This window comes from Callionymus lyra, chromosome 1 (genome assembly GCF_982586985.1).
Source record: "Callionymus lyra chromosome 1, fCalLyr1.hap1.1, whole genome shotgun sequence".
NCBI lineage: Eukaryota > Metazoa > Chordata > Actinopteri > Syngnathiformes > Callionymidae > Callionymus > Callionymus lyra.
The window spans coordinates 4762282-4782944 of record NC_141818.1 but is presented as its reverse complement, the minus strand read 5'-3'; the positions used below and the strand labels follow the sequence as shown (position 1 = coordinate 4782944).

Genomic DNA, 20663 nt, shown 5'->3' with positions numbered 1-20663 from the left:
AGGTTTTAAAGGTGAAAAAACAAAACAATATCAGCTTTATTTTGTACTTTGCTGCCTAAAAAGTAAATGATCACAGGATTCAGATCCAGATATTTTAAGATGCTGCTGGTTGTTGTGTTGCAATGACACATTTTCATTGGAACAAAGGAAGAAGGAATCGCTGAAGGTAAGAAGATTAGTCTGAAAACTAACTGTTCGCATTCATTTGTAGTGGAAAGACACGAGTAAAACAAAATAAATATTTTAACAAATACTTATTCTGAGGACTAGAATTCCCTCTCCTTAGATAAGTTGATCATTGGGAGAAATAGTCTTGCATTTGTCCCGGGACCTCCTCCTAAATGTGTCCATGTATTGACTTGGACCGGTGGTAGTATCGGACAGGAAGTAGAGATTCAAGCACATTTCCTGTTGTCCAGCTTTCAACATCATAGTTCTAGAAAGCAGAAATTAAACATAGTTTTTGGTTACAAAAAAAATAAAATAAAAGGAGTTTTAATATAAAAAAGAAAAAAAGGACATTATAGAATAAGCTTAAGATGTCATTTAATCGAATATTTTTATTTATTATATTAAAGTTTCCCGAAGAAAAAGAAAACCTTTTCATAACATCAAATAATCAAAATATGAAATGTAGTTATGCCGTAAAATTATGAAATAAATCTAAATAATCGAGTTTATTCTATAATATTCATTTCAAATAAACATTTTGGAAATATGATACAAAAAAAAAACTATTTTCAAAATCTTCCCCACCCAGTTTCTTTGGGAAAGAAGTGGGGGACACCCTGGACAGGACGCTAGTCTCTAGCAGTGCACACACACACACACACACACACAACCATTCACACAAAATCACTCATACCCAAGTTATCAATCAACCTCTGTATGTTTTTGGACTGTGGGAGGAAACCGGAGTGCCCAGAGTAAACCCACGCAACACAGGGAGAACATGCAAACAGAAGTTGCCTTCCTCCCGACCCGAGGATCTTTGAAAACTTAAATGCGTGGCATGAACGGATGTCGTAACTCTAACAGGATGCTTATATTTTTATGACAATTTTGTCTGTTACGGGGTGCTAGGAATTTGTCAGATTAACTGTCACAATACAAATATAAATACATTCAAGGACCGGCTATTTAATTTCCTTAGGGGCCACATTACTCTTACTCTTGTTGCTCCTAAGCTTTGGAACGATCTTCCTCTCTCTTTGCGCTTGATGGATCTACTGACTCCTTTAAGAAACATCTTAAGACGTTTCTATTTGTTCAGGCTTTTCCTTGATTTTCTGGAACTCCTGTTGTGTTCTCAGTTTTATCTTGACCTTTAAAGTATATACTTTATTGAGTATTGTTTTGATTGTTTAAGCGCTTTGTGACCCTGGTCTAGAAAAGCGCTATACAAATAAGAATTACTTACTTACTTACTCTTGTAAGGTGCCGTCAAAAATGAGAAAAAAATATGTCGTTCTGCCTTGACATTTTATAAAAGAAAAAGGTAAAATTGACAATTGTTAAATAACAATTAAATAACAACAATTCTCAGAATCAGAATCAAAAAAGTATTATTACCAGTTGTGAAAACAGGGATTTGTTGTGGTGGCATTACAGAATACAAAAATGAAATAATTACAAATGGAATTTTTAAAAAGAGATTAATTACATAAAATACAATCAATTAAACATGAAAAATTAAGCAATAGAAATATGGAACCAATCACCAAGGCAGCCATTTTGAATTCCATTATTTGTTATTATTATTATTATTTGTGATGTATATAAAAAACATGATTTAAGGCATATATATATATTTATATATATAAGGCGCAAGTGTGCAGCCTACTCACATCAGTATGTGTGAATGGTTGAATTTCCCCTCGCGGGACTAATAAGGGATTCTAAAAAATATATAGAGAGAGAGAGAGAGAGAGAGAAAATATGAGAGAGAGAGAGAGAGAGAAAATATAAATATTTTAAATTTACTTTAAAACGATTTTGAGGGGAAAGGAAAGACTAAAAAAGGGAATACAATAAAATATTAAATTAAATAAAAACAATTTAAAAAAAAATTCAAAGCAACAAAAAAGCGTTTTATTGAAAATCTTTTCCCTTTATGTTATACTGTTGTTATAAAATAAATAAAATAAATAAAATAAATAAAATAAATAAAATAAATAAAATAAATAAAATAAATAAAATAAATAAAATAAATAAAATAAATAAAATAGTTAGGACCGCACTTTTCCCAACTAGTTTTCAACAAGAAGCAACTGTCAACAAACACTGACAGGTGAGTTAAAAAAAAACCCCTCAGAGTGACACCTCTCTTATTTTACTCTCGTGCACGTGAGGAAGTTTTCCAGCTGCCAGGGCCGGGGCTCGTCACTACGTCACCGCGACACTCGCCTCCCATTGGTCGGCTCTTGTGCAACACGAGCACTTGTATAAAAACTCTGCGGGAGTTGAGAGAGAGAAAGAGAGAGAGAGAGAGAGAGAGAGAGAGAGACGCAGTGAGAGCAGCCGACACTTCCAGCAGGTTTTTCTCCGGGACTCTCTTTTTTATACAAAGATGCAGAGCTGCGCCAGGTCCTGGCGGGTCCTCCTGGCCAGGTCGCTGAGACCCGGCGGCGACAAGTACCGCGTGGTCTGGAGCGGGGTCGCCGCGTCGCGGGGGCTCCGCAGCAGCGCGGGGGTCTCCTCCAGGCAGATCGAGAGGATCCTGCCCCGGCATGACGACTTCGCGGAGAGACACATCGGTCCAGGTGAGCGCGAGAAGAGGGAGATGCTGGACGCCCTCGGGGTCGAGGTATGTTTGTTTTTCTTTTTTTTTCTGCATCCCTTCTTTTATTATTTTCATTTTAATTCAACTTATTCCACTTTCAGTCGGTGGATCAGTTGATCGAGAACACGGTCCCTCCATCCATCAGGATGGAGCGCGCCATGAGGATGGACGACCCTGTGTGTAAGTTTTTTTTATATTTCTTTTATTCGACGCCATGAAGAAGAAGAAAAAGAAGTGTTTTTTTTCTTCTTCTTCTTCCACGCGCCTGTGGCAGAAGCAAGAGCCGCTGAAATGTAGGTTGCGCCTCTATTGTGCAGCCTCTCCTTCCTTTGCACATATTTGGAGTTGTTTTTGCGAAACTCGACGAGCGGCACCAATCTCTCTGTTGGAAAAGCTCGTCGGATGGCAAGTGGAGTGTAAAGTTTAAGCCCAGAGGAAGCCTCGGTCCCAAGTCCAGTTCAATCTGGTTTCACAGCGTTGACATTACATCACAGCCCAGGGGCTTCCTAATAAGGTGGCTTCACATGATGTTTCCTCTTCTGCCCTCCCTCGTGTCTGCTGGACCGAGTCACTCTCTTCTCCCTCCTGATGGCATCACTTTGGATTCTTTTTCTTTTAGAGAGAGAGAGAGATGCGTTATCTCCCTTTTTTGTCCTTTCATCATTATATTGATGAGATTAATTTGATCAAAGTACCACATTGTTCTGGTAATCATTGACAACACGACTCATGCTGAAACGGAATCACTCACTTTATTTTGTAATAGGATTTGTCAATTTTAAACAAACCATTTAATTCATTTTATTACTGGTGACTACATCTAATTGGTTTCACTTAAAAATGACACCAAATCACAACTGTAAATGATAAGAAAATACTATAATTTAAGAAAATTACATAAATAATATCCTTATAATGGGAAATTAAATAAAAAAAATTGGGCAGCAAGTACATTTTTTTACATAATGAGGTCAGTCCACACAGATTCCCGTGTCCTCATTTGTAAGTAAGTAAGTAATTTTTATTTGTATAGTGCTTTTCCAGACCAGGGTCACAAAGCGCTTAAACAATCAAAACGATATTCAATAAAGTATATACTTTAAAGATCAAGATAAAACTGATAACACAACAGGAGTTCCAGAAAATCAAGGAAAAGCCTGAACAAATAAAAACGTCTTAAGATGTTTCTTGAAGGAGCGCAAAGAGAGAATAAGATCGTTCTAAAGCTTAGGAGCAACAGCCTGGAAGGATTTCTCTCCTCTGGTCCTGAACCGTGTGCGTGGAACCACCAGTAGATTCTGATCTACAGACCTCAGAGCCCGAGCTGGGGTGTAATTGTACATACAGCAGTGAAGGAAGACCAAGAGGAGGAGAGGGGCTCAGAGACAGTTGTGCTGGTTGTAAACCTTTTTAAAAGGGCAACTAATGTGTAGATTTAAGTGTGTCTTAAATAGATCTTAGAGTTTTGTACAAAGAAACACATACCGATGAGTACCATAGAGGACTTTTAATTTGAAATGTTTACATTAGAAAATGATCTTAAGCCCCGCCCAATGAATACGCTTTGTTTTTCTGGACATAACCACACCCACTCTGCTGTGATTGGTCAAACATCAATGTTTGTCACCGCACGTTATCAATCCGGGAAGTCTCCACCTCCAAGGGATTTGTTGTATAAACAAAGCGGGACGTGATTACAGCTGGCTGGAGGAGGAGAGAGGCCATTATTACAGTCGTAATGGACTCCGCTCTCGTAACCTCTCGTTCGCCCAGATTTCAGAGCAACTTTATAAAGTAATGAGTTGAAAACATGGTCATGATGAGGAACTTACTGCATCTTGGAGAGGAAGACTTTAATATTTGAAACATGTGAGTGAGTCCGGAGAGTTGGTGTTTAAACATTAGTTGGAAGAGTGTAAAGAAATATTTTAATATGACTCAAACCTGCAGTAACTACAATGCATCATATACTAAAAATTATTATAGTGCCTTTGGTCACGATATCGATATGTATTCGGAAGGTCCGTATAATGTGTCGGATTTGTCCACCCGGACCTGCCGATACTGGATTTCCACTTTTACATCGAGGCTATTTTGTTCCATTTCGGTAAACGGCTTCACAAAGAAGAGAAAACGGTTGAAGTAATCTGTCAACTTAGCTTTAAAATGGAATTAGCCAATGAATGAAGTGGGACTGCTTTTGTATTGTGAACATAAAAAACCCCCGCTGATGACAGCAAATCAGAAAAAAAAACTAAAAAGGAAGGAAAGAAAACTTTACTTTTTTTCTAATTTTTTTCAGCTTTTTAATAAAAAAAGAGAAATCTAATATAATAAATACATTTGCCGCCCATTTTCTGTTCCCAACTGTCAAAAAAGTTTTCCGCAGACGGGGAATTTTGCCTAATCATGAAAAAAACGTTTTTGAAAAAAGCTGACTGGAGGGAAAAACACAACAACAACGGCATAAATGCTGCTTAATCTATTGAAGTATAGCCCTAGATAAAAACAATCAAGCCATGAAGATGAAGACATTTATTAAGAAAGAAAATGGGAAGAAGAAAAAGCAGGAACAAGAGATTTCTGGTCATAAAAATATGAATAAATATTCGTATCATAGAATTTTTAATTAAAAAGTGATTAACATACATCTAAAATAATTGATTCTTTTTTTTCCAATTGAGAATGTAAACCAAAATTTCATCAGTTTAAAAGTTGGACAAAATTAAGCTGTTCTCGGCAGTTTTCCAGTTAAATCAAACCACAACTGGAGGGTTTTTTCTGCTTATTCAGCTTTGTTGTCGAGTCTGCAAAGCCAGCAAGAAATTCTCTGGCAACACAAAGGCCGACCTGGGCGCCCCCTCGATCCGGCTTGATCCGCCGCCGTGTGGCTGCGAGACCAAAAAAATCCACGCCACGACTAAAAAAACGCACCAAGACGCCCAGTGAAGCTGCTCCAGACACAGTTGTTGTTCCCATGATGCAACTTGTAAATAGGCACTTGTGTTGTGGGGAGAAGGGCTCTCTCTCTCTCTCCCCCCCCCCCCCCCCCCGCCCTCCCCTCAGTTGCTGGTTCAAACGCCTGGTTTTGTTCATTCCTCGGAGTTGCTAGGCAGCGAGGGAGGACTGAGGAATCTCAGAGGCTGGTTGGATTCCGGCTCGCTCTGAAGGCGAAATTTACAAACTAATCTCTGCTGTCGGATTATCCCTCAGAATAGAGCGTGAAATTGAGATGATCCGTTCCATATTCTTAAAGAGGCAGTGATGCTGGCGGAGGCAAAAAAAACCAAGCCTCTTGGAGTCATGAGTTTAATTGTGTGATGATGCACCAGACGAGACACGAGATCCTTTATTTAGAATCAACCGATGATTCAAGTCGGTCACAGAGAATTAAAGCTAATGTAGGTCGAGGTGAAACCAGGACCTTTTTTTATGAACCAATGTTGGTTAAAAAGCTTTAATATGTGTCGATAAATACGGGGTTCTCTTGTGTCCAGGTGAGAATGAGATTCTGGAGACACTGCAGAAGATCGCGTCCAAGAACAAAGTCTGGCGCTCGTACATCGGCATGGGCTACTACAACTGCTCCGTCCCACCGCCCATCCAGAGGAACCTGCTGGAGAACTCCGGCTGGTGAGTGAAGATTCATTACCACTGCCAAGGAGGTATCTCAAAAAATGGATGAAATGTTCATGAGATGTTACTTAAGCAAGTCGTGGCTAAGTAGAGCCCCTTCTAGGGCCGGGTATCATCGCTAGTCACCTCGATATAAGATCAATCCTAACCAAGTCAAGGATATCACACATGGTTCAAAATCTCAATAGTTGCATTTTTCTGCTTTGGTCAATGAAAAACTACAGAAAAAACTCAAAAGAACTGCAAAAGAACACTTGGTAACAAGTGACAAATCAATCTGATGTTCACTGACTTTGTCACTATTTTTTCTTAGTTTTTCTTCAATAAAAATCCACACATTTTCAAGTTTAGATCAGGCGTTGGTACATAAATTTAGATAAAAGGTTCAATACCCTGCGCTAGCCAAAGATGAATAGTTTATTATATCATTGATCTTTGAAATTCTCAAGTAAGTCAGGCAAGGATGTCCTCTCACAAAAAAAAATGTCCCTCGCTGTTCACAGACTCAGCTCTTGGGGTTTAATGGGTTGTAAAGGTGAGGTAGGTGTTCTTCAAAACGCTGTGTGCTGCATTTTGAATTTGAAACCCGATTGATGTTAACTTTTTGGTCTTGAAAAGAGCACAGAGGCGAAACAAATTGTAGTTTTAATGCTGTTTAAAATGACATTGGACAATGTTTTTGAGTTTTACAAACTAAATAAAATGAACGTAGACAACCGAAAAAAACACCTCTAAGGAACCAACATGGGTTGGTGGTCTGAGCTCTTGCACTTTTCCAGTGATTAATTTAGTGTGATTAAATAGTTCACTCATGTGAGACTCTCATCAGCTGGGACTCTTTTGTCTTCTTCTAATCTTCTCACAAATGACTCCCCCCTCCTCCTGCAGGGTGACCCAGTACACCCCCTACCAGCCAGAGGTCTCCCAGGGTCGCCTGGAGTCTTTGCTGAACTACCAGACCATGATCTGTGACATCACGGGGTTGCCTGTGGCCAACGCGTCGCTGCTGGACGAGGCCACGGCGGCGGCCGAAGCCATGCAGCTGTGCCACAGGTGGACAACGAGAGATGGTCTTGGGTCAAAGTTCTTCGGTTAAATTTCCTTTTTCCTCTCACAGACAGAACAAGAAGAGAACCTTCTACATCGACCCCCGGTGTCATCCGCAGACCATCGCCGTGGTTCAGACCAGAGCCAAGTAAGAGCCCCACACTGAGTCCCCCCAGACTGAGTCCCCCCACACTGAGTCCCCCCCACACTAGTAACACTCTCGCCGAAGACCATTGCCAAGTTAGAGCCCCAAAATTGGTCCCCACACTGGTCCCCACACTGGTCACACACTAGCCACAGACCATTGCCAAGTAAAAGCTCAACATTGGTTCCCACACTGGTCCCTCACTCGCCCCCCACACTTGCCCTGCCCTCCACACTATCCCCAGACAAGAGACCACACACTGGTCCCCACACTGGTCCCCACACTGGTCCCCACACTGGTCCCCACACTGGTCCCCACACTGGTCCCCACACTAGACCACACACTGGTCCCCACACTGGTCACACACTAGCCCCAGACCATTGCCAAGTAAAAGCTCAACATTGGTTCCCACACTGGTCCCTCACTCGCCCTCCACACTTGCCCTGCCCTCCACACTATCCCCAGACAAGAGACCACACAATGGTCCCCACACTGGTCCCCACACTAGACCACACACTGGTCCCCACACTGGTCCCCACACTGGTCCCCACACTAGACCACACACTAGACCACACACTGGTCCCCACACTGGTCCCCACACTGGTCCCCATACTAGTCCCCACACTAGACCACACACTAGACCACACACTGGTCCCCACACTGGTCCCCACACTGGTCCCCACACTGGTCCCCACACTAGACCACACACTGGTCCCCACACTGGTCCCCACACTGGTCCCCATACTGGTCCCCACACTGGTCCCATACTAGACCACACAATGGTCCCCACAATAGACCACACACTGGTCCCCACACTGGTCCCCATACTGGTCCCCACACTGGTCCCATACTAGACCACACAATGGTCCCCACAATAGACCACACACTGGTCCCCACACTGGTCCCCACAATGGTCCCCACAATGGTCCCCACACTGGTCCCATACTAGACCACACAATGGTCCCCACAATAGACCACACACTGGTCCCCACACTGGTCCCCACACTGGTCCCCACACTGGTCCCCACACTGATCCCCACACTGGTCCCCACACTGGTCCCCACAATGGTCCCCACACTGGTCCCCACACTGGTCCCATACTAGACCACACAATGGTCCCCACAATAGACCACACACTGGTCCCCACACTGGTCCCCACACTGGTCCCCACACTGGTCCCCACACTGGTCCCCACACTGGTCCCCACACTGGTCCACACACTGGTCCTCACACTGGTCCCCACACTAGACCACACAATGGTCCCCACAATGGTCCCCACACTGGTCCCCACACTGGTCCCATACTAGACCACACAATGGTCCCCACAATAGACCACACACTGGTCCCCACAATGGTCCCCACAATGGTCCCCACAATGGTCCCCACACTGGTCCCCACACTAGACCACACACTAGACCCCACACTGGTCCCCACACTCACCCCAATGTTCACCGCTAACTTGCTAACTTGTGTTGCAGCTACATCGGAGTGAAAACGGTGCTAAGCTTGCCTCATGAGATGGACTTCACTGGGAAAGATGTGAGCGGGGTTCTGTTCCAGTACCCCGACACCGACGGCAGAGTGGAGGACTTCACCGCCCTCGTGGACCGAGCACACAAGGCCGGGGTAAGACGTTACTTCTGCCAGGAGGGCACTAGACCATGATACGTTTTGAAATGGTTTAAAAGTATTTCACTGATTCTAATGTTAACTCAAAGGAGATATTTGGTCAGACGAGTTGTGTACAAGTGTGTTGTTGTTGTTCCAGGCACTGGCCTGCTGCGCCACAGATCTCCTGGCTCTGTGCGTCCTCCGGCCTCCGGGGGAGTTCGGCGTCGACATCGCCCTGGGAAGTTCTCAGAGGTTCGGGGTCCCCCTCTGCTACGGCGGACCTCACGCCGCCTTCTTCGCCGTCAAAGACAACCTGGTCCGGATGATGCCCGGCAGGATGGTGGGGGTCACGAGGTGGGTGCACGAGAGAGAGGGAGAAGGGTCAGAAACGAGTGTAGCTGAACGAGTGCTTGTGTGATTCAGGGATGCGGCTGGAAAGGAAGTGTATCGTCTGGCTCTGCAGACCAGAGAGCAGCACATCCGCAGAGACAAGGCAACCAGCAACATCTGCACAGCCCAGGTACGTCTTGAAGAAATTATCTTTTTGGTCAGAAGTAAAGTTTTACTTTACTATATTCCTACTTTTCAAGGACCCTTGTAGTATTTATTATCTTGTATAATAATTTAATATATAATTATGACTGTTTACACAACGTATGTTGCAGTTCTTTGGAGGTTCATGATCAAAACTGACATTAAATGTCTTTCTTTTTTTTTTTCCGGGTCTTAGATGCACGATTTCACATTATTTACTAAGGATATGTATATTAAAAACTCTAATTTTGCAATAATTTACCCTTTAAACCCTTTGGAGACATTTATTAACATTAAAAATACATATATTTTATGTTTGACCATCTAATTATTATTGGGTTTTTTTGTTCTGAGTTTACGTGTTCTTTTTCTCTTTTAAGTTAAAAAGGAATCTCATAAAATAAAAGTGATCTATAGTTTATCAATGGAAATTGTATTTAATTGTGTTGCATCATAAAATAATAACTGTATTAATAAATTATGTATTTGAGTTTTAAGGATTTTTTTTAAACGTTTTTTTTCTGTTATACATGCATCTGTACTGTGACCTTGTTTGTCCAAAACGACTATTATTAATAAATGTATATAAAAGGGCTTAAGGAATGAAACGTACAATCAAAAAACCCACAAGATTGAAATGAAATACTCAAAATATTATACATTTATATTCAATATGCAGTGTATTACACCTACATCTATTGTTGTGAATTCTTCTTTCTACAGATATTTGATGTTTTTTTTTGTTAATTTTGTTGGTAATACACACAGAAAAAGACATGTTTAATAAACTTGCACTTCAACGCCCCAGGCTCTGCTGGCCAACATGGCCGCCATGTTCTCGCTGTACCACGGCCCTCAGGGCCTCAAACACATCGCGAAGCGGACCCACAGCGCCACCTTGATCCTGGCAGAAGGTAACGGTTGAACTCGCCTGCTCTTCTGACGTCGTTGTTGTTGTTGTTGTTGTTGTTGACTCGACGGGGAAAACTCTCTCCAGGCCTGAAGAGAGCGGGTCACAGGCTGCACAGCGAGATGTTCTTCGACACACTGAAGGTCAACTGCGGCGTCGCTGCCAAGGACGTCCTGGAGAGGGCGACGCAGAGGGAGATCAACCTGAGGGTCTTCTCGGAGGGCGTGGTGAGTTGAACGATTTTATTTTTGATGTAAAATAACTTTTACTTTCAACTAAATCTTGCTTTTCTTAGTCTTTGAAGCCAATATACTCAAAAATTACCTTATTGTTCTATTTAGAGACTAGTAATGAATATTAGAAATTAATTCAAGTTAGTTTCTATATAAAATTTGACTTCACAAGGGCCACATACTCACAGTTTAGGGTCTGTCTTGGATGGATAAGAAGAAAAAAAACACTTTTTCTGTTACGTGTACATAAGAATTTGACACTTTTCTCAACCGACGGTGTCTTTTCCAAACTCAAGGATGCATTTTCTTACAGAAAATCGGCACCAGCTAACATTTTCCTATTGACTTCTGAATGTAGCCATTAGCTCAACGATGATCCCTTTAAAAAAAAAAAAAGGCGTAACTGGGGTGACCGTAACCCACATTTGGTCCTTCTAAAGGTGCATTCTTGTCGCTACCTAGTAACATTTTTGAAGAAAAATGAAACGTTCCTCCATCTTTGGGTGAAACCTTCAAGTTGCTCGTGTCAAGTCGGGGTTTAATTTTAAAACCGTGTCTTGCCGCTCACAGTTGGGGGTTTCCCTGGATGAGACGGTGACGGAGAGGGACCTGGACGACCTGCTGTGGGTGTTCGGCTGCGAGTCCTCGGCCGTAAGTCTCTTCGCCGACTCTCGAAATCTCCGGAGAAAGATAAAAAAAAAAAATGAACTGCATTTTTTGTTTTTAATGCGGCAGGAGCTGATCGCGGAGAAGATGGGCGAACGAGTGAAGGGCATCATGGGAAGTCCGTTCAAGAGGACCAGCAAGTTCCTGACTCACCAGATCTTCAACAGGTAGAGTCGACTCGCCGACGTCTTTTAGAAAAACGAGTCGTCAGCAGCCGACGCCGGGCTAATCTTTATTAGCGGCATAAAAGTCGTTCCTTATCACGGTTCTCCTACCTCGGCTTAATCATTGAAGACCAGCAGAAGTGTGAACGTCCATTTTTATTTTAACGTATCTTCTCTCCAGCCACCACTCGGAGACCAACATAGTTCGGTACATGAAGCGTCTGGAGAACAAGGACATCTCGCTGGTGCACAGCATGATCCCTCTGGTCAGTGGCGTCGTCACGAGCGCTCGTCCGTCCGCCCGTGGTCTAACCTTCATGTTGTCTCCATCAGGGCTCCTGCACCATGAAGCTCAACAGCTCCTCAGAGCTCATGGTGAGTCCACGGTCGTGTGGTCGCAGAGAGAGAGCGCTCGTGAGCTAACTCGCGTTTTTGACCACGTTTTCAGCCAATCACGTGGAAGGAGTTTGCGAACCTCCACCCGTTCGCGCCGCTGGACCAGGCCGAGGGCTACCAGAAGCTGTTCAGGCAGCTGGAGAAGGATCTGTGCGAGTTGACGGGCTACGACAAGATCTCCTTCCAACCCAACAGGTACTTTTTCAGAGAATACAAGGAACGACTACTTGACAGTGTAAGAAAGACTACAGACTACATTGGAGACGAATAAAAACCGATCACAGAAACTCAACGATGAGCGAAATCACAGCGGGACAGTTCCTTTTAGAAGGCAGAAACCTTGAGCAGAACCAGACTCAGAGTGTGGGGGAAGGGTAGACTGAAGATGGAGAGACAAAAGAGGAGAGTATAGAGCAGGGTGTTTTATTCTGTGTTTGTCATGAGGGGATGTCAAGGTAAAGAAAGAAGGGACTAATAAAATAACGCTTTAATATGTTAGAAAACTTAAAGAAAAACATGAATATAAATGGGACATTTTTTTAAATAGTTTGGTCTAAATTTGATTATAATCATTAGTTCTTTTTAAATAATTATATATCTAAAGATTCAAAAGAAAGAAAAAGCACATTTTATATATGTTGCAGTTGAAAATAAAATGCATTAAATGCAAATCAAAGTGATAATATGACATAAAATCAAAACTATATTTAATTATATATATATATATATATATATTATTCTATTTAAATATAAAATAACATTATTTCCCCAATATGAACGTTAGACCCATAAAACTGGCAAATAAAAAAGGGGAATTAAACAAAGATAAGGTAAAGTTATAGGTAAATTTAACATAAATAACTTTATTTTCTGACATAATATTAACAAAATCCCATAAAAATATCAAATAAAAGAAGGAAAGGAGGAGAAAACGAGCATTAAAACAAAGTTTTCTTACAAGTTGTATGTAGAGTTCAAAATAAACTGACTTTACTTTCTGAAATAATATTAACAAAATCCCATTAAAAAGGAAAAAATGAATTTAACGATCTTTAACAAGTTAGAGGTAGAGTTGAACATAAATAACTTTATTTTCTGAAAAAATATGAACAAAATCAATAAAAAGAACAAAAAAGAAGGAAAGGAGGAGATAACGGGCATTTAAACAAAGACTTTAACATCCACTTAAATCTACAAATCTGACTCTTAGCTGCCATTTTGAATCTCCACTATCCTTAGACCCCCCCCCCCCTTAGAGAGGACAAAAGACTTGTTAAAGACAGTAGCTCAGTCATCTGTGAGAGACTGAGAGTAGAACCAGTTAAGTCGGTTCTGATCTCTAATAAATCAATTGTTAGCCACAACACAGTAGTCGAAGGTCATGGAGTGGAAGGGAAACCAATAAAATGCTATCAGAGCAGCAGCGTTTATGAACATTATCAGGTTCACGCCGACCCATGTTGGTGTGTGCGTGCTGATCTTTGAACACAAGGTTAAACCTTTTTTCTTTTTTTTCTTTCCCGTCCAGCGGCGCTCAGGGCGAATACGCCGGCCTGGCAGCCATCAAGGCCTACCTGAACTCCAGGGGTCAAAGTGGCAGAAGCGTAAGTTCATTCAAGAGAGACGTTCATTGATCTCTGTTCAAACAATGAGTCGCGGTCGAGCCTCTGATCCGCAGAGTTACATAAGAGTCTGAGGGAGGAGAAGGAAAAAGGAAAAAAGGAAATAAAAAAAAAAAGAAAATTTATAAATTGCATTTGATAATAATTAAAATAATGATAATAAAACATAATAATGGATAATTTCTCAAAAAAATAAAGAAAATCTAGATAATCTAAAAAAAATAAAAAGATAAAAAGATTTTAATGATAATTAAATAATAATTTCTCGAAATTAATGAATAAAATCCAGATAATCTAAAAAAAAGAAATAGTAATAAAAATAATGATAATACATTATATTTAATGATAATTAAAATAAACACAATAAAATTAATAATAATAATTTCTCAAAATAATGAATACAATCCAGATAATCTAAAAAAAATATTTAAAATATAATGATACTTTTAAAAATTATAATAAATGATATTTAATGATAATTCAAAAGAAGATAATAATAATAATAATTATTCAAAATGTTTAATGATAATTAAAATAAAATAATTTAAATGATGATGATAATAATAATTAAAAAAAAAAATGCATTTGATAATATTAAAATAATAGATAATTTCTCAAAATAAGAAATAAAATCCAGATCATCTAAAAAAAAGAGATAGTAAAAAGTAATGATAATTAAAATAAACATTACATTTATTAGGTCTGAACAATAATAATGCAGAACTGCTTTTTAGTATTTTTAGGAATGCAAGATGACTTTAATGCTGACTCTGTAGTTTTATTTGAACTTCCTTTTTACTTAAAACCTGGCGTGTTTCATGACTATCCGTCCAGTCTGAGGTTAATAAAGTTCATCCATCAGTGGCTTGAGTGGCTCGTGTCACTCAGACCTCACGCTAACTAGCTGTGGTGTTGCTGACGCTGAGGACGTGCTGAGATAAGACTCTTTTCCAAGATTATATTCGGGCTGACTCGTCGTTTCTTCCAACGCTTGGCGTCTCAGATAGTGGCGAAACAGCCGAAGTCCACGCCGGCTTGTGCAAACAGCAGGTTATCGGCTCAAGATGCCATATTTGGAGGTTCCAAGACGAGCGCTGGTGCCATTGGCCGCCACTGGTGAACCCACGACTGGTGGAATGACTGAGGCGGTCAAAGGTGTCGCCCTAATAAGGATCAAATCAATCTGCGAGAGTCTGTCGCGTTAAACATTAATATGTCCAACTTTATAGGAGGCCAAATGTTTTACTGAAAGTTCACTGCTTCTGTTTTAAACTTTATTCCTTATTTAACTCTTTGTATTTTCAACATAATTATACTGATATCTTATTGTATTTGAAAAGTTACTTTTGATAGATATTAAAACGAATCAATTAGAGAATTCTTTTTTTTTTAGTAAGAACTAAAAAACTGAAGCAATATTTTATTTCATTGTGACTTTTTTTTTCATTTATCTTTTTATAAATAATTCTCAATCACTTTAATCCATATAAGGGCGTTATAATGGGGAAAATAGTAAATTAATAAATAAGTAAATAAGTAAAGTTAAATAGATAAATAAAAGCTGCAAAATGAAGTAATATTTGATAAACATTTGAAAATCGAATTAATTTCCAGAGCCATTTTATTTTTTATATTAATGACAAATATATATTTTTATTTTGCCTTTTTTTGTATAAATTAAAATGTTAAATAGATTCTTTATACATTTCAATATTTATTTTCCATTTCCCTTTTTTTATATTTCTTATAACAAAATTATACTGAAAAATGTGCAGAAATGGGATCACATTATACCCTTTCACTATATATATATATATATATATATATATATAATTTCCTTTTTTCTCCTAACTTATTAACACTTTATATGTTATTCCATTATGTGTATAAATGAAAATGTTATATCATTTATCTTCTTGTATATCATTTTCAAAATGATTCCACCATTTCCCCCCAATTTAATGTGGTTTGAAAAATAATATTGATTAAAATGGTAAATAAATTAAAGTTAAATAGAAGCAGAAAAAATAATGTGTACTTTAAAAAAATGAAAAATACTAATAATACTATAAATGAACTATTGTGAGGGAAAAAGATCTAGTGAAAAGTATTGCTTAACAATTCTCATGTAACAAATGATATAAATACAGTGACTTTTGGTGACAGAAGCTCGTCTCTTTATCTCATGGTTTACTTTTTTCTTCTTTTTTTTCTCCAGGTGTGTTTGATTCCTAAATCCGCTCACGGCACAAACCCAGCCAGCGCTCAGATGGCCGGGATGAAGGTGCAGGTGGTGGAGGTCGACAAGGACGGCAACATTGACATGGCACATCTCAAGTCTCTGGTGAGGTCAAAGGTCAACTGTGGATTTAAGTCTTTAGTAGATGTTGGACTCTATTGTATCATCAGTGTCTCTTCGTACAAAACTGTCTTTTCATTGAAATATTGACATTAGAAAATGACCTTAAGCCCCACCCACAACCACACCCACTCTGCTGTGATTGGTCAAGCGTCAAGGTTTGTCATCAACCGCGGAAGTGTCCACCTCCAAGGGACTCGTTGTATAAACAAAGCAGGGTGTGGTTACAGCTGGCTGGAGAAGGATTGAAGCCATTATTACGTCATAATGGACTCCGCTCTCGTAACCTCTCGTTCGCCGAGATTTCTGACTGGGTAGAACTTTATAAAGTGGACAGATGGAGGATGGGGGTGTATCCATGGACGATGCTGTTTGCTGATGACGTAGTGATAAATATGTATCCATGGATGATGCTGACAGGGTGGACCAGCTGAAGATTAAAAATTATTCAAAATCCTAAACAGGTGGACAAGCACAAGGCCAGTCTGGCGGCCATGATGATCACCTATCCGTCCACGTTCGGCGTGTTCGAGGAGCAGATACGAGACGTCTGCGACCTCATCCACCAGAACGGCGGTCAGGTGTATCTGGACGGCGCCAACATGAACGCTCAGGTGAGGAACGCCGAGTGCAACCACCATCAAAACGCAATATATTTTCACGAAAATGCTATTTTCACTTTGAATTTTATGTCTCTCCAGGTGGGTTTGTGTCGACCCGGCGACTACGGCTCCGACGTGTCCCACCTGAACCTCCACAAGACCTTCTGCATCCCTCACGGCGGCGGAGGACCCGGCATGGGGCCCATCGGAGTGTGCGTGTCTAGACCCCGACGGACGTGTTAAACCCAAACGATACTGACTTGAGCGTTTCTCTCCTAGGAAGCAGCATCTGGCTCCGTTCCTGCCGAGCCACCCGGTCGTCTCCATGGCGTCCGTCAACAGCAGCAGCTCGCTCGGCACCATCAGCGCCGCGCCCTGGGGCTCCAGCGCCATCTTGCCCATCTCGTGGGCCTACATCAAGGTGAGATGAAACTGTTTGCATATACGAACTAAAACCTTCTAAGATGAAAAAAGAAATGAATAAACGTGTTTTATTTTCTGTCTGCTGTACGCTGATTTGAACACTAGATGTCGCCACAAATGCGTATAACACGCCATGAAAGCTTTAGCGATTTTCGTTCCGTTTCTCATATTCGTTTTGGTAAAATAAAATAAAAGACTAATAATAAAGTGGGTTTTCTACATAAAAAAATCTTTATATCAAGGACAAAAACGAACTTTATGGACGCGGCAGGCCTGTCGCCCGCTGATGACGTCACAACATGTCGTTTCGCTATTGAATTATTTTTCTTAATCTTGACAATAATCATTGTCCGCCTGACGTGAATGGAATATATGTAAGAGATGCAAAATAAAAGCTAAAATTAAAGTATAAGAAAACTTTTAAATATATATATATACATATATTTTTTTATAATATTATTATTCTTATATTTATTACAATAATACGTTTTATTTTTTATAAAATAAACCCAAGTCTAAATACTTTTAGAATACAGTAATAAAGGGTTTTTAATTGGTTTTATAAATACATTTTTCATTCGAATAATATAAAGAAAATTAAATGTAAAACAATTAACAACATTTATCTCACTAATATTTGCATATCACCATTCATTGAAAAAACAAACATGTGTTGAATATATTCATGTTTAATTTTAACCGTCAATGCCTGTAAACAAAAAAAAAAATTATGGGACGTCTTAGAAGTTTTTATTAAGAGAAATATTAATGTTACAAAGACATTGTTTTATTATTAACAATAAGCTAAAAATAATGTCTTTAAAATCTTATCATCTTCATCAAAAATCCCATTCACAAATCTAAATAAAATAAAAATATAAAAATTTTCATTTGCGAATTTAAGAGTGTATTAAATTGATTAAAAGCAAAAAAAATTCATGTCATTTGGATAATGGAATTTTACAGCAACTTTTAATCTTTGCGTTACTTTTTTTGGGTCTTTAATTATTATTATCATAACTTTTTATGTTTCATTATGTCGTCCTTTGTTTGGATCTGGTTTGAGTGCACATTTAATTTAGTACAGGACGAATGTACATCTCGTTTAAATCCTTTATCAAAAAAATAATAAAGATAAATTAATATAGATTCTTGATTGATTGATTTTATTATTTTTCTCCATCATCAGGTGAAACAATTTCATATTTTCATGATGTTTGACGTAAAGTATTTGCCGCTCAAACACAAACTAACAAGTGTGTTTATTGTGTGTAGATGATGGGGTCCAAAGGTCTGACGCATGCCACAGAAGTCGCCATCTTGAACGCCAACTACATGGCCAAGCGTCTGGAGAGTCACTACAAGATCCTCTTCCGAGGCAGGAAAGGTACTAACGTCCGTCAGGGGATCCTTCGTTCCTGGACTGAACTTCTACGATCCGGCAGGTTTCGTGGCTCACGAGTTCATCGTGGACGTGCGGCCCTTCAAGAAGACGGCCAACGTGGAGGCCGTGGACGTGGCCAAGCGTCTGCAGGACTACGGTGAGTCCCACTCACGCGGGAAAATTCCCGAACGTTTTCCTCGTATTCATCGACGACCTCGCGACGCTCCCAGGCTTCCACGCTCCCACCATGTCGTGGCCGGTGGCCGGAACCCTCATGATCGAACCCACGGAGTCGGAGGACAAGGCGGAGCTGGACCGGTTCTGTGACGCGCTGCTGGGAATCCGACAGGAGATCGCGGACATCGAGGAGGGAAGGATGGACTCTAGGATCAACCCGCTCAAAGTACGAGTTCCCTCCCTTGGTTCCCCCCTCGAGAAATGATCTGAAACTTACCCGACGTGTCTTTGACTCTAGATGGCGCCACATTCTCTGGCCTGCATTTCCTCGTCCACCTGGGACAGACCGTACACCCGAGAGTTCGCCGCTTTCCCTCTGGTGAGTATTCTGAGCGCCTGGAATCATATAGACTTCAAATAAGTGTCAAACTTTAAGCGTTTCATAAAGAATTAGGATAACTTTCTCTTTATTTCTCTTTGTTCTTGTTCTTATTTTATTTTGATTTATTTTTTATGAAAAATTGCTGTATTTGCTGTGGCTATTGGAAAAAACAATTTCAATAATCAATAAAGTTTTACCTTACCTTAACTTGAGCCTCTAAGAACGAAAACCTAATATCGCAAACAAACGCCTACTTCCTGTTTGTAAATAAAGTTAATAATTATAATTTGTATGAATTAAAATGAAGGTTCCTGCGGATCCTTAACCCTTGCGGGAAACAAATGTGTTTGTGGTATCCCTTGTGTTGTCTGTGTCAAAGGTCAACGACCTCCACCAGTGCATATGTATTTATGGAAGCCGGGGAGGTTTGACCCAGAGGCAACACAAGGGATACCATAAAACACATTTGTTTCCTACGAGGGTTAAGGATCCGCAGAAACCGTTGTTTTAATTCATACAAATTATTATTATTAACTGCTAAAAACATGGATATTTCACTGATGAATCATCACAAAAATGCATGAAAATCCAAAAGTATATAATTGTATGTTTGATAAATATCTACAATTTATCATCATTTTCTTTCTTCGTCTCATTTTCGAGTTCTTGCCAAGTTCAGGTGGAAAAAAAATCAGCTGCTAACCATTAGCTTAACCATTAGCAATCAAGCTAAGCTAACGCTTTCTCTCCATCAGCCCTTCATCCGACCCGAGACCAAATTCTGGCCGTCCATCTCCAGAATAGACGACATCTACGGCGACCAGCACCTGGTGTGCACCTGCCCGCCCATGGACGCCTACGAGTCCCCGTACGAGGAGAAGAGGGCGTCGTCGTGAGGACCTGGTCGTCGTGAAGCCCGAGACTTAACTTATTTCAGATCTAGTCGCGAACAGAATCACTTTTTCCCCGACGTAGCTCCGGGCACTCATTCGGACGGAACCCCCTCCTGCTTATTGGATCGGAAAGTAGGGAATTGATCCTCGAACGTTTCGGGGGACGACGACTTTAATCTTCTTCTTTCCTGGGACCAAAGATGCATCTTAAATGAAAAATGCATCGACTCAAACTAGATCAGCCCTCGGTGCCTCTTCGTCTTTAATCAAAAACTGCCAAAACCTTGTTTCTTTTTAGGTTTCTTTTTTATATAAGCATCCTTGAACTGCTTAGAAGTGTCTCGTAGCCGTGCTGGTGATTGAAGTAATGTTTCTAATCTCTTGTCTGTAGGAACAAACATTAACTGTCTGTAGATGGAAAAAGGTTAGATATAACAGCGCCACCCAGAGGTGACGACGGTGAAAATAAAAGCTTTTCTTATAGCAAAACACTGAACCAGTAAAAGCATTTTTATTGTGGATATAAATGTTGAATTATTTTGAGTGGCTTTTATATGATTGTCAAAATGTGGAATTTCCCTTTCTATTAAAAATGAATGTCAATAGGAAGTTGTCGTGTGGGATTTTTGTTCAGCATAGTGTATTTTCAATTTTATTTATACAGTGTGTGTATAAAAATCTGCTAGAAATTATTTTT

At 40.2% G+C, this 20663-nt stretch overlaps 1 protein-coding gene across 2 annotated transcripts; it reads left to right on the top strand.

Annotated features, from left to right (window-relative positions):
* The first annotated feature begins 57 nt into the window (after positions 1–57).
* On the top strand, positions 58–20571 carry gldc (glycine dehydrogenase (decarboxylating)). Of its 2 annotated transcripts, XM_087788815.1 has the most exons (26): positions 58–166; positions 2570–2806; positions 2884–2962; positions 6280–6415; positions 7307–7471; positions 7536–7613; positions 9089–9236; positions 9379–9575; positions 9645–9741; positions 10564–10669; positions 10753–10892; positions 11469–11549; positions 11634–11731; positions 11910–11994; positions 12062–12103; positions 12177–12319; positions 13653–13728; positions 15965–16090; positions 16570–16719; positions 16807–16919; positions 16987–17128; positions 18406–18517; positions 18576–18671; positions 18745–18917; positions 18990–19070; positions 19829–20571. In XM_087788815.1, exons 2-26 carry the CDS (start codon positions 2570–2572, stop codon positions 19967–19969), a joined length of 3042 nt encoding a protein of 1013 aa, XP_087644941.1. In that variant the 5' UTR covers positions 58–166; the 3' UTR covers positions 19970–20571. The 2 variants fall into 2 exon arrangements, with proteins under 2 accessions (XP_087644941.1, XP_087644932.1); XM_087788806.1 differs by lacking the exon at positions 58–166 and having other exon boundaries at positions 2173–2806.
* Positions 20572–20663: the final 92 nt, after the last annotated feature.

Bases quoted from the DNA above. Each gene is read 5' to 3' on its own strand.
- gldc (XM_087788815.1), top strand. From the start codon at position 2,570: ATGCAGAGCTGCGCCAGGTCCTGGCGGGTCCTCCTGGCCAGGTCGCTG. The intron at 7,614-9,088 runs GTAAGAGCCCCA...CTTGTGTTGCAG, and splicing joins GTGGTTCAGACCAGAGCCAA to CTACATCGGAGTGAAAACGG. The intron at 16,920-16,986 runs GTGCGTGTCTAG...TTTCTCTCCTAG, and splicing joins GGCATGGGGCCCATCGGAGT to GAAGCAGCATCTGGCTCCGT.